This window comes from Podarcis muralis, chromosome 9, assembly GCF_964188315.1.
Source record: "Podarcis muralis chromosome 9, rPodMur119.hap1.1, whole genome shotgun sequence".
NCBI classification, from domain to species: Eukaryota; Metazoa; Chordata; class Lepidosauria; order Squamata; family Lacertidae; genus Podarcis; species Podarcis muralis.
In genome coordinates this window covers 57,744,967-57,757,262 of record NC_135663.1, presented here as the reverse complement: position 1 = coordinate 57,757,262, position 12,296 = coordinate 57,744,967, and the positions used below count along the sequence as shown (strand labels likewise).

General features: G+C 43.3%; 1 protein-coding gene across 9 annotated transcripts in view; it reads right to left on the bottom strand.

Moving 5' to 3' along the window:
* The window catches only part of LIMCH1 (LIM and calponin homology domains 1), a 213,496-nt gene that overhangs the window by 91,312 nt on the left and 109,888 nt on the right, over positions 1-12,296 (bottom strand). For all 9 annotated transcript variants that reach the window (XM_077934316.1, XM_077934317.1, XM_077934319.1 and 6 more), the window contains one exon: positions 277-383. In XM_077934316.1, coding sequence (XP_077790442.1) covers positions 277-383 — 107 coding nt within the window. The remainder of the gene's footprint in view (positions 1-276; positions 384-12,296) is intronic.

Here is a 12,296-nt window from a genome sequence, read left to right as displayed (position 1 = left end):
TGTTAAATGGATCTTTTAAAAAAAGGATTTCAGTTTGAGGAGAAAATGGGGGGCAGAGCAGACTTCTGAATGAATGTGAAACTGCCATAGTCCAGCTAAAAAAATGATCACTCCGTTCCTTGTTAGGAGCTACCACTGGCACAAGAATACGGCAGATAGAGTAGGCTAGAGAAAGCCATGAATCTTGAAATTCTGCACTCCTTTCCACATAGCATTATATTATAGATATAATGCAGGCATGTAATTCCAGAAATGTACAGGTGTTGTGTTACTTACCTGACTGTTGCTTTGCTTGAGTTGTCCTGCAGGTCTACCGGGTCAAAAAGTTGAGATTCTTTAAGCCCCAATTCCTTACAGCCTCTTAAGAACAAGGCAATATTGTCCTGAAATGAAGCAAGCAAAATTGTTGTCTTCTTGTAATCGCAGAAGATTATCTCCTTCCCCTTGCTAACCTAGATCACCTGGATGATTCCTAGTTTACTTAGTCTTCCAAATCTGGACCCAACATGTCGCTTTGTTATGTAATAAAGTAAAGTTTTGAAATATAAACTCAAATGCATCATATCTATCCATAGCTGTAGGGGTTTCACTGGGCCTCATTCTTTGTAGAAAAAAACTGTGACATTTTTGTGACTAGCTTATATAAAAACCACAAGAACCACAAGACATATACCCAGAGATCTATGAAGTTTGCAAGTGAGGAACAGGAGGTCACAAATTTTACCTATGAACAAGCAAAGGACCCACTCGTCCTTTTGCAGAGAGGGTTGGGCAGATTTCAGGCCTGCAGGATCTCCTTTGTTTTTTACTCGAACCCTGAGATGCATCAACTGTACAAAAACATAACAGGCCTACAAAGGTGACATCCTTTGTGTGGTGATCTGAAATATATCTAGCTCAGTGAGATCTTGGAAGAGATGGCGCAATAAGAGTGCTTGAGTTACAGGTAGGCCAGAGCAGGGGCTAGTCCCCTTAACTATTGATTTTTGAAGGTATGGTGTACTTAAGTTGGTTAACACAAGAGTGGATTTAATTAAGGGCTGGCCTATGTTTTCTCTCCAGAATTCAAGTACAAGTGCGATACTCACTCAACACAGTGGCAATAATGAGTGTCACCATGACACTATGACTAAATAAATGGCATATTTTTTGCTTTCGCTGCTTGTAAAATTATAGCACAGGTAGATACTTTATAGGTTTGGTTGATTATTCATGTCTGTATTGTGGCAAAATGTAACTTATTTGCAAACGTTTATTCTGAAGCCACTTCTGTTTTATCTCCACCGATGGCTAGTGCAAAATACAAATCAGATTTGACAAAAGAATAAGTCAAACTCATATTGTGATATTTATTTTTAGCTGGCCCTCCATCTATTTAATGTAAAACAAAAACAAAACAAAAAACTCCAGAGGGAAGACAATTGTTAACTCTTATTTAAGTCTCAGCTACCCCTGGGATTTCTTTTGCATAACCAGGGACTTACTGAGGAAAACTGTCCCTCCTTTCGAGCTTGTCTGTTCCTTTTCAACCTCATTGTTTGTTTTGTACTTCTACAGTTTCGCAAGAGTTGCACTCTTTATTATTTCAGTGTGCAGTGATCAGTTCACTAATCGCAATGGCATTTGGCATGCCAGCATCAGCACACTCACAGCTTGCCGTCACTGCCAGCCTCGTTGCAAAAATCCTAGACTGAACTTTTACAGACTTCCATGGTTCTCTGAATTCAGCCCATAGTCCAGAAGCCGGAAAGTGAAGGCAAGGGCTAAAAGAAATAAGTCCTTCTTCCACAGAAGGAAGTGTATACTGATGAACTTTTGACTATTTTCCACTTTTCCTCCCATACCTCTGAACCCTGCAGCATTCTGCAAGGGGGATGACAGCGTCACTAATGTCAATTGGAGAGGGGGAAATGTTTATTACATTTCGTTCCGCCCATCTCCCGGTGCAACTCACACATGAGCCATCCTGTTTTAGTTTCACAGCCACTCTGTGAGATAAGTGACAGCCAAAGACACCCACAACAAGATTGATTTATAGCTGAGGTGGGATTCAAAAAACCCTAGGCTTCCTGTTGAAGTCCAACGGGTTGCCCCTAAACCACAGTCAATCTGAAGGCTTGCAGAAAGTGTCTCCCTTTGATGTATAATTTCTCCACTTTCCCCAGGCTTCCTTCTTGCCATTTGCAAGAATTTTCTAAGGACCTTTATGGATGAAAATAGCTTTCTGTGTGTATTTGTGCAGGGAGGGGAATGCTTCCTTGGTGATATTTTGAGTAGAATGGTCAGGTTTAGATATTTTGCTGATCAGAACCAACCTGAAAGGGGAATAAAAGTTAGATACAAGTGTGTTTACAGCATTATTTGTTATTTATTTTATCATGAGTTATTGAAATTGTATCTCTCAAAAGAGCATCAGGCCAGCTAGGCTAGGTACACAGTGCTTTTTCTTTTTACATGGCGGAGCACTGAAACATGTGGTAACATTTGGAAACACTCAACCAATAGGTGGGTCCCATTATACACTCCATACACACACACACACACACACACACACACACATATATATATATATATATATATTTGCTTTCGTAGATTTTCACGGGTACAGGAATGCAGGTTTTGGTGTCCTCGGGTATCTTCCCGTGTAAAAGTTGGGGTGTCTAGGCGACGTTTCGACGAGGTCTCACTCGTCATCTTCAGGCTGGTGCTTTCGGCTTCTTGTTCCAGTAACAAGAAGCCGAAAGCACCAGCCTGAAGATGACGAGTGAGACCTCGTCGAAACGTCGCCTAGACACCCCAACTTTTACACGGGAAGATACCCGAGGACACCAAAACCTGCATATATATATATATATATATATATATGCAGGTTTTGGTGTCCTCGGGTGTCTTCCCGTGTAAAAGTTGGGGTGTCTAGGCGACGTTTCGACGAGGTCTCACTCGTCATCTTCAGGCTGGTGCTTTCGGCTTCTTGTTACTGGAACAGAGCAGGATCTCAGTGTTTGAGTTCCTATAAATACTGTTGAGGAGGTGTGGCCTCTAATGTTCTTGGGCAGAGAGGAAGTTCCCAGGCTAGTGTGCCTTTTCTTCTTTTGTTTCTTAATTACTTGAGGGATATCTTGAGTGATTTCAACAGTATTTATAGGAACTCAAACACTGAGATCCTGCTCTGTTCCAGTAACAAGAAGCCGAAAGCACCAGCCTGAAGATGACGAGTGAGACCTCGTCGAAACGTCGCCTAGACACCCCAACTTTTACACGGGAAGACACCCGAGGACACCAAAACCTGCATTCCTGTACCCGTGAAAATCTACGAAAGCATATATATATATATATATACACACACACACACACACACATGCACACACAGTGGTACCTCGGGTTAAGTACTTAATTTGTTCTGGAGGTCAGTTCTTAACCTGAAACTGTTCTTAACCTAAAGACCACTCTAGCTAATGGGGCCTCCTGCTGCCGCCGGGCCGCCGGAGCACGATTTCTGTTCTCATCCTGAAGCAAAGTTCTTAACCAGAGGTACTATTTTTGGGTTAGCGGAGTCTGTAACCTGAAGCATATGTAACTGAAGCGTATGTAACCCGAGGTACCACTGTGTGTACCACACACACACACACACACACACACACACACACACACACACAATTTTCAGTTATATACATTTCAATAGTTTTACAATTATTTTAACTTTTCAAAACTCAACTTCCCTTCCCTTTCTGCGGTTCCTTAAATTTATTTTTTAATCTTTCCTGCATATTCCAAATTAACTTTATTAACTTATTAACAAATGAACAAATTATTTATTCATCTACTTGAAAGATATACTCTTATAAAACTGCAGGTTGTTACAATATTCCTGCCAATGTTCTTATCTCTTTACAATTTGTTTGTAAATATTCAATAAACCATTTCCATTCTTTTATAAAAAGTTTGAAATCTTGATTTCTTATTTCCCCCCAGGTAAGTTTTGCCATTTCTGTATATTCCACAAGTTTTTGTATCCATTCTTCTTTTGTCAAGACTTCTTCTTCTTTCCATTTTTGGTCAAATACCCACCATACACACTTGAGCAGTTGGTGTTCTCAAATGGGGAACAAATGGATAGGGATGGCTCCCATTCTTGCCCTCCACCTATGAGGAGATCTTGCAGACATTACCACTGTAGTGAGAGAGGTTAACTACCCCTCACACTGATACAGGAATGTGGTGTTACAGAGGTTGTGCACCAGCCCCAGTCTCTGCCGAGTGGTAGCAAGATTCCAGGGAGTTTCAGGCATTCACCCATTGGGAAAGCAAGGCACAGCAGAGGCTAGTGTCTTTAAGAACTATGGTTTATTGTACACATCTTTACACCTGGAAGCCTTTAATTAAGGGGGTGCAGGACATTATGGCCCAAGAGAAACCCTTGTTGCTCCTCTCATAGCTTCAGCAGCAGCAGCCAGTCGTGACCCCGGTCTCTCAGTGCAGCCTCCTCCAGCCATCGCCACATGGAGTTCTCCAACTTCCTCCTACATTCTTCCCAGAATGCCTTGCCAAACGCAACCCCTCCCCTTCTGAAGCTTGCCCCCTTTCTCCAGACCTCTGTTTTTCAAATGGATACTATCACGCCCCCGTTACCTTGACAACCTCCGTTTCCCAGACCCAAGCATCTTCCTTTGATGGGCTATCAACACATTTGCCATGCTAAATAAATAGCATTCCAGGGGAGGACTCTCAGCACTGAGTAATTTCTAGCATCCAGGTAATTTCTAACATCCACTAACTCCTTAGAATCGTGGGCACTTTTGCACTCCCAAACACTGGTATCCCAAACCTGTAACAGTATAAAGGGGACCAAAATCATAGAGCATAACTGTTAAGTTGTGGGTGAACATATCAGACGACACAGCGATTCTCCAAACAGCTCTTGTTTATTCACAGGCTAGAACAAAACTGAACTGAAGGGTTCAGCCAGCCTGCTTATATAGAGCTCCAGTACAACGTAACTGTAACAACTTTCTGTAACTATCCAATCACCGAACGTCACTTTCGATCCCTTATTTGCATATGTGGACCTGAACTATCTACAATATCCCCCTGCTGGCCCAGGGTGAGAACTTCAGTACATAACAATAACGGACGAAGCAACCACACGAAACCACCACCCACAACAGGAAGCTCTCCTCACCACAGCTGTCAATGTTTCCCTCTTGTAAAGGGAAATTCCCTTATTCCGAATAGGATTCCTCGCAAGAAAAGGGAAAAGTTGACAAGTGTTGAAAAGTAGACATTTCAAGATGACAATGAACACCACATAAAATGCTTGAACATGAACTGTATTGCCAGCTGGCAAGTTTTAAAAAGCTTCTTTTAAAACAAAGGGTTGTTATTAACGCAGCTATATTTCTTCCTTCTCGCCTTGTGCTTCCCCCCCTCCCCATCAAATTAAGCAATGTTATCTTTCATTTGACAGCCAACCTTCACACGTATCCATTATACCCACTGAAGATGGTCTCCTCAAGAGCAAACCAGAGAGGCTTGCCAGTAGCCACCACACGCCTACCAAATCGTTATTCCCAAATGGCAAGCAGCGAAGTAGCTACAGCTGCCCAGAAAAAGAAGTTGGGTTCATTCCTGCTCAAGTTCACGACCTCCGAAAGGGAAGAGCAACAGATTCCTTTCCTCTTTTAAAATTAAACATCTACTTCTTACAAGCCAAAGAATGCGATCCATAATCTCTTAATAGTTTAGGCACTCTCCACCCCTGCCAACGCCAACAAAACAAAATTGTGTTGCTGTGGGATAGCCACACTTTAAACATTTTCCACTCAGGGTTTTGCAGCTTTTGTGTGTGTCAGCGTTATATAAAACAAAGCCTATGGGAAAAAGTCAACACACAAACAACTTCTTGTTCAATAACAATTTTCTTACTACTTTTGAAATAACAGCAAAACTAACAAACTAAAGATACTTCCATAATTCTTGTAGCAATATGAAGGTAATTAACAATTACAGTACAGTGATACCTCAGGTTACATACGCTTCAGGTTACATACGCTTCAGGTTACAGACTCCGCTAACCCAGAAATATTGCTTCAGGTTAAGAACTTTGCTTCAGGATAAGAACAGAAATCGTGCTCCGGCAGCGCGGCAGCAGCAGGAGGCCCCATTAGCTGAAGTGGTACTTCAGCTTAAGAACAGTTTCAGGTTAAGTACAGACCTCCGGAACGAATTAAGTACTTAACCCGAGGTACCACTGTAATAATAATAATAATAATAATAATAATAATAATAATAATAATAATAATAAATTTTATTTATACCCTGCCCTCCCCGGCCAGAGCCAGGCTCAGGGTGGCTAACACCAGTAAAATTTAAAATTACAGTAAAAACATAATAGGGGGGAAACCCACCAATTTAAAATACAGGTTAAAATGCCATTTAAAATGCAGCCTCATTTTAAAAGTAGCCCATAGATCAAAACCATAAGGGGAGGGAAACATAAGGGTCAGACTGAGTCCAAACCAAAGGCCAGGCAGAACAGCTCTGTCTTGCAAGCCCTGCGAAAAGATATCAAGTCCTGCAGGGCCCTAGTCTCTTGTGACAGAGCGTTCCACCAAGTCGGGGCCAGTACTGAAAAGGCCCTGGCCCTAGTTGAGACCAATCTAACCACCTTGCAACTTGGGACCTCCAAAATGTTGTCATTTGTGGACCTTAAGGTCCTCCGTGGGGCATACCAGGAGAGGCGGTCCCGTAGGTACATGCAGTGGCGTAGCGTGGGGGTGCAGGGGGGGCCAGTCGCACCGGGCGCAACATCTGGGGGTTAGGGTTAGGGGGCGCAAATCCACGGGTTAGGGGGCGCAAATCCACGGGTTAGGGGGCGCAAATTACCTGCCTTGCCCCGGGTGCTGACAACCCACGCTACGCCACTGGGTACATGGGTCCTAGGCCACAAAGTGCCCCAAAAAATCACTGTAGTTTTGCAACCAGGATTAAAACCAGTACAGTTCTTCAAATTCCATGGCATCTGGCTGTATTCAGGAAAAAACCATCCTGCAAAATTGGGTTGTGATGACTTTAGTAGTGCCCAGATGCATGGCAAACAACAACTTTCTAAAATGGACAGCGGATTCTACAGGGCAAGAATTATAATCTTCCTATGTTCCTTATGTGATTTGTGAATTATTAAGTTTTCAAAAATATTTTTTGTACCGAAGATTTGCTTACACAAGCCTTTTCCTGCGGAACAAAGAGGACCGCATCCAGCTTTCACCCCTTATTTTTGTTTTCGTCTTTTCAATGGAAACTTTCCAAGGTATTGTGATCTTCTCCTGAGAAGCCTCAACTAAAACAGTTCCTTCAAAATCATGTCAAAATCTACTCTTTAAGCCAGTTCATATGTCTAAAACAAGCATTAAAACATTGGGGGGGGGACTGTTCGAGAGATTGTGTAATGGCATTCATGAAAAATTAAGTGCTTAATTTGTGATCAGATAAAAACTATGGACAAAAAGAGAGAGAGAGAGCATTTGAGGCCAACCGGAACAAATTACCAATTCAATCTGATGCTAACTTGCTGGTAGGATGGATGGACCAGAAAGCACACACACAAGTGTGACCAACAAGGTGGGGTGAGCTACACCCCACAGTCGTATTTAGATTTGAATCCCACTATCAAAACATTGCAGTGAATAAATAGTTTTCACAGGTGTGCCAAGAGTCAAGGCTCCAGCTAAAGGGATGCTTTTGCATCTCATTGCATAGAAAGTAAGGGGAGGGAATTTAAAACAGGCGGCATTTCTCCTTCTATAGCCCCTGAAAGCAAGTGCTAGCATACTACTGCCCTTGTGGGGCAGCGGAAGGAGTGGGCAAGAAGGGTCCAATATTCCCTGCTAAGAGCTGATCCACAAACATTTGGAATAAGTAAAGCTGCTGGGACTGTACCACTTCAGATTTCAGGGGGTGGAGGAGAAGAAGAGAACTGCATTTCCCAATCTAAAAATAAAATAATTATAAAAAAATAAATGCCTGCCCTTAGGTTCTGCTCCAGCACCTCTTGACTTTCTAGTTTTCTATATGCAAGAAGTGCTGGAGAGCATCTTAATATCGAGGCCGTGGGTTTGAAGCTCATGTTGCACAAACATGAGGCCGTGGGTTTGAAGCTCATGTTGCTGGGCTAGAGGACTCTGTGGCCCCCCTCCAACTCTACAATTCTATCATTCTATGACGCATCATATGCATCATAAGATACCGTTGCCATAATAATAAATAATAATAATTATTATTATTTATTATTTATACCCTGCCCATCTGGCTGGGTTTCCCCAGACACTCTGGGAGGCTTCCAACATAATATTAAAATACAATAACCTATTAAACATTTACAGATAGGTAGCCGTGTTGGTCTGCCATAGTCAAAACAGCTACTTTGAGATCTTGTATAGAATGTCCTGGGAGATTGAAGTGTTCTCCTACTAGTTTCTCTGTCTTGTGATTCTTGATGTCAGATTTATGTCCGTTTATTCTTTGGCGTAAGGTTTGGCCTGTTTGTCCAATATAGAGAGCTGAAGGACACTGTTGGCATTTGATGGCATACACAATGTTAGACGATGAGCAATTAAATAGTCCCGAGATGGTATGTGTGATGTTGTTGGGGCCAATAATGGTGTTGTCCGGGTGTATGTGGCAGCAAAGTTGGCATCTGGGTTTATTGCAGGCTCTGGTGCCAGTGTCCGTGTTAAGTCTGGTTGTAGTATTATTGTGGGTTAGGAGTTGTTTAAGATTGGGTGGCTGTCTGTAGGCAATGAAAGGTCTTCCTCCCAGAGCTTGAGAAAGAGAACTGTCATTGTCCAGGAGAGGTTGTAGATCTCTGATGATGCGTTGTACTGTTTTAACTTGGGAGAGGTGTTCTCTTATTTTCTTTTTTGGGTCTGTCTTGCAGCAAGTTCTCTCTGGGTATAAGTCTGGCTCTGTTGATCTGTTGTCTAACTTCATCTGCTGTAGCTGTTTTACTACAAAGGAATTTCAGAAATAGACTGGAAAGAGAAGCTGCTGAATTGCAACTTATTACCAAACTTAAAACCATGGAGAGACCTGGTCTGAACAAAGACATTGGATTCTTATCTCATTATACATGACAAAGCCATTTTTCACCTTCTCACCCCTTGCTTTTTCCTGTAAGACCTATTGCAGTCGTTAAGAGTCGTCAACAGGCTCATCACAGCTATCTGCCAATCACCCATTCCCACCACCCTTCTGAGTAATACCCCTCCCCACCTTCTCACTATATAGAAGGATCTGGCAACTTCTGTTTCAGTGTATCTGAAGAAGTGTGCATGCACACGAAAGCTCATACCAAGAACTAACTTAGTTGGTCTTTAAGGTGCTACTGGAAGGAATTTTTTTTGTTTTGACTATTAAACATTAAAAGCTTCCCTAAACAGGGCTGCCTTCAGATGTCTTCTAAAAGTCTGGCAGTTGTTTTTCTCTTTGACATCTGGTGGGAGATCATTCCACATGGCGGACGCCACTACTGAGAAGGCCCTCTGCCTGGTTCCCTGTAACTTGGCTTCTTGCAGCAAGGGAACCACCAGAAGGCCCTCGGCGCTGGACCTCAGTGTCCGGGTAGAACGATGGGGGTGGAGACGCTCCTTCATATATACTGCACCGAGGTCATTTAGGGCTTTAAAAGACAGCACCAACACTTTGAATTGTGCTCGGAAACGTATTGGGAGCCAGGGTAGGTCTTTCAAGATCGGTGTTATATGGTCTCGGCGGCCGCTCCCAGTCACCAGTCTAGCTATATTTGAAAAAGTGAAAATCCAGACATAGTTGTTGAGTTGGGGGGGGGAATCTCCCCTCCAAAAAAAAATTCATTTGGGGGCTTTTCTTTGATTTTGATTTTTTTTTAATTCACCCTACTTGCCACGGTTTCACCAGACATTTTGTTAATTCAGATGCCATTTTTCTGAGCGATTCCTGGGCGTGACTGGGAAAACCAGGGGTTATGGCAGCCCTATCATAAGAGGCTCTCTAGTGAGATATATTGGGGGCTGAAGGCAAGGACTTGGCTGTAACTCAACAGATGGTCTGTAACTCAAGTTAGAGAGTCTTCCCCAGCCTGTATCCTTATAGATACTTTGGATTACAACTCCCAACCCCTAACCATTAGCCATGCCGGTGGGAACTGATGGGAGCTGTAGCCCAAAAGATCTGGAGGGCACCAGGTTGGGCAAGGCTGGTCTGTGGAGTGAAGCAAGGCAAGGCAGACAGGAAGGCAAGGAGGGTAGTAAATCTAGCAACAATTCAATATCTGCTGTACATCAACACAAGTATAGATAAAGGAAAGTAATAGCACCACTCTATTCTGCCTTGGTCGGACCACACCTGGAGTACTGTGTCCAGTTCTGGGCACCACAGTTTAAGAAGGATGTTGTCAAGCTGGAATGTGTGCAGAGGAGGGCACCCAAGATAATCAAGGGTCTAGAAGCCAAGCCTTATGAGGAATGGTTGAAGTTTAGCCTGGAAAAGAGGAGACTGGGAGGAGATATGATTGTCACCTTCAAATATCTTCAGGGATGAAGCAAGACTGTTTTCTCCTGCTCCGGATGGTAGGACTCAAACCAATGAAATCAAGTTAAAAAGAAAGGAGATTACGACTAAACATCTGGAAGAACTTTCTGACAGTAAGAGCTGTTCAACTGTGGAACAGGCTCCCATGAGGGGTGGTGATCTACTTGAGATTCCTACATTGCAGGGGGTTGGACCCTCAGGATCCCTTTGATTCTATGAAGAAACAATCTGCACAGCTTAAGGAGATACGGCAGGTTTAACAGGAGAAGATGAAGCCCAACTGAAGTTGTCCCTTCTGTTTTGTGACCAGCTGTTGAGCTATTAAGGTTCAGCCTGATCATCCCACTTGGCATTCTGCAGTACCTCCTTCTAGCCAGCTGCACCAGGGAGCTGACAACAGAATTAGGGCATCAGTGGCTCTTTCCACCGGCAGGTGGTCATGATGGAGTATGGAGTAGCCAAGTCCAACATGCCTTGCACAAGTGATCCCTGGTACATGGTTTGCTGCTGGCATGTGGAGAATAGCCATACTCCTCCTGGATGTTCCTGGCAACAACTGCCATGGGTTTTTAGTGTGCACCTTCAAGAATCCACAGGCTATAGCCTGACAGTCACAAAACCATGTTTGTGGCTGACCTCTCCAGGCCAAGTGTAACATACGCAGCAGCCCTTAAGACTATCCAGAGATGCAGCAAAACAATGAAGCTCACTTAATCACTGGTAGCATAAGAACAAAGGAAGAACTTGGGGCATTTCAAGCTGTGCATTTCATAATACTGTTAGCAGCTCCCATCAGATGTTTTTCTTCATTAGGCTCTTCCTGTGACCCTTCAGGAGGCAGGAGTGCCAAAATGATCAGGGCAAAGCAGCCTGAGTTGTTTTGCCTTCAGCTGTGTGTTTATCACTTGCCCTGGTCAGCTCTTTCTCTTTACCCAGAAAAAACAGCAGTTAACCAAAAGCCCTTATAACCTAAACACGGTTCTCCAATATTTGAATTCTCTCCCAATATCTGAGCCAGTCGAATTTGCAAAGCAACCAAAGAAGGGAACTTGAAAGTGTAGATGAGAACGTTGGGCTGTTCTCAATGCAGAAGCTCTGGTTATCAAAGAGACAAGCGGCTTTCGTAAGCTAGGAGAAAAAAAGGACTTGGCTTTTCTGCAGTGGGAACTGCTGTTATGGAAATAGCCGGCCAAACTCTGGATGTGTGGACAATGATCTCTTCCCCCCCTCTCTCTCTCATGCACACATTTCTCTTGGTTGGATCTTAAAAGTACAGATTATCTAGAAGTAAGATTTTGTTTCTTTCTTGTGGAAATGGGATTGCATATGCATGCACACACCCTCTCACACAGACAACGCAGAATGACCAGCAATAGGGAACCAAATGTCCAGAAGGTGCGTGAAAACATGATTAAGGAATAAGACTGTTCTTTCACTCTGGTTCAGCAAGATCGAAATTACCTCTCCAAGTCCTGCTCAGTGATGCATCAGTACCAGATATGGGGATTCTGCGACCCACCAGATATTGTCAGACAGTGGCTACCAACAGCCCCAGTCAGCATAGCTGCTGGTTAAGGGATGATGGGTGTTAGAGTCCTACAACATTTGGAGTGCCACAGATTCCCCATCCCTGGTCTATACAGCTGTGAGGCTGACTGTTGCTCACTTCTGGGTGTCAACATTCACTCCTGACCAGTCATTCCCACATCTCTTACACAAGACCACTGCTATTT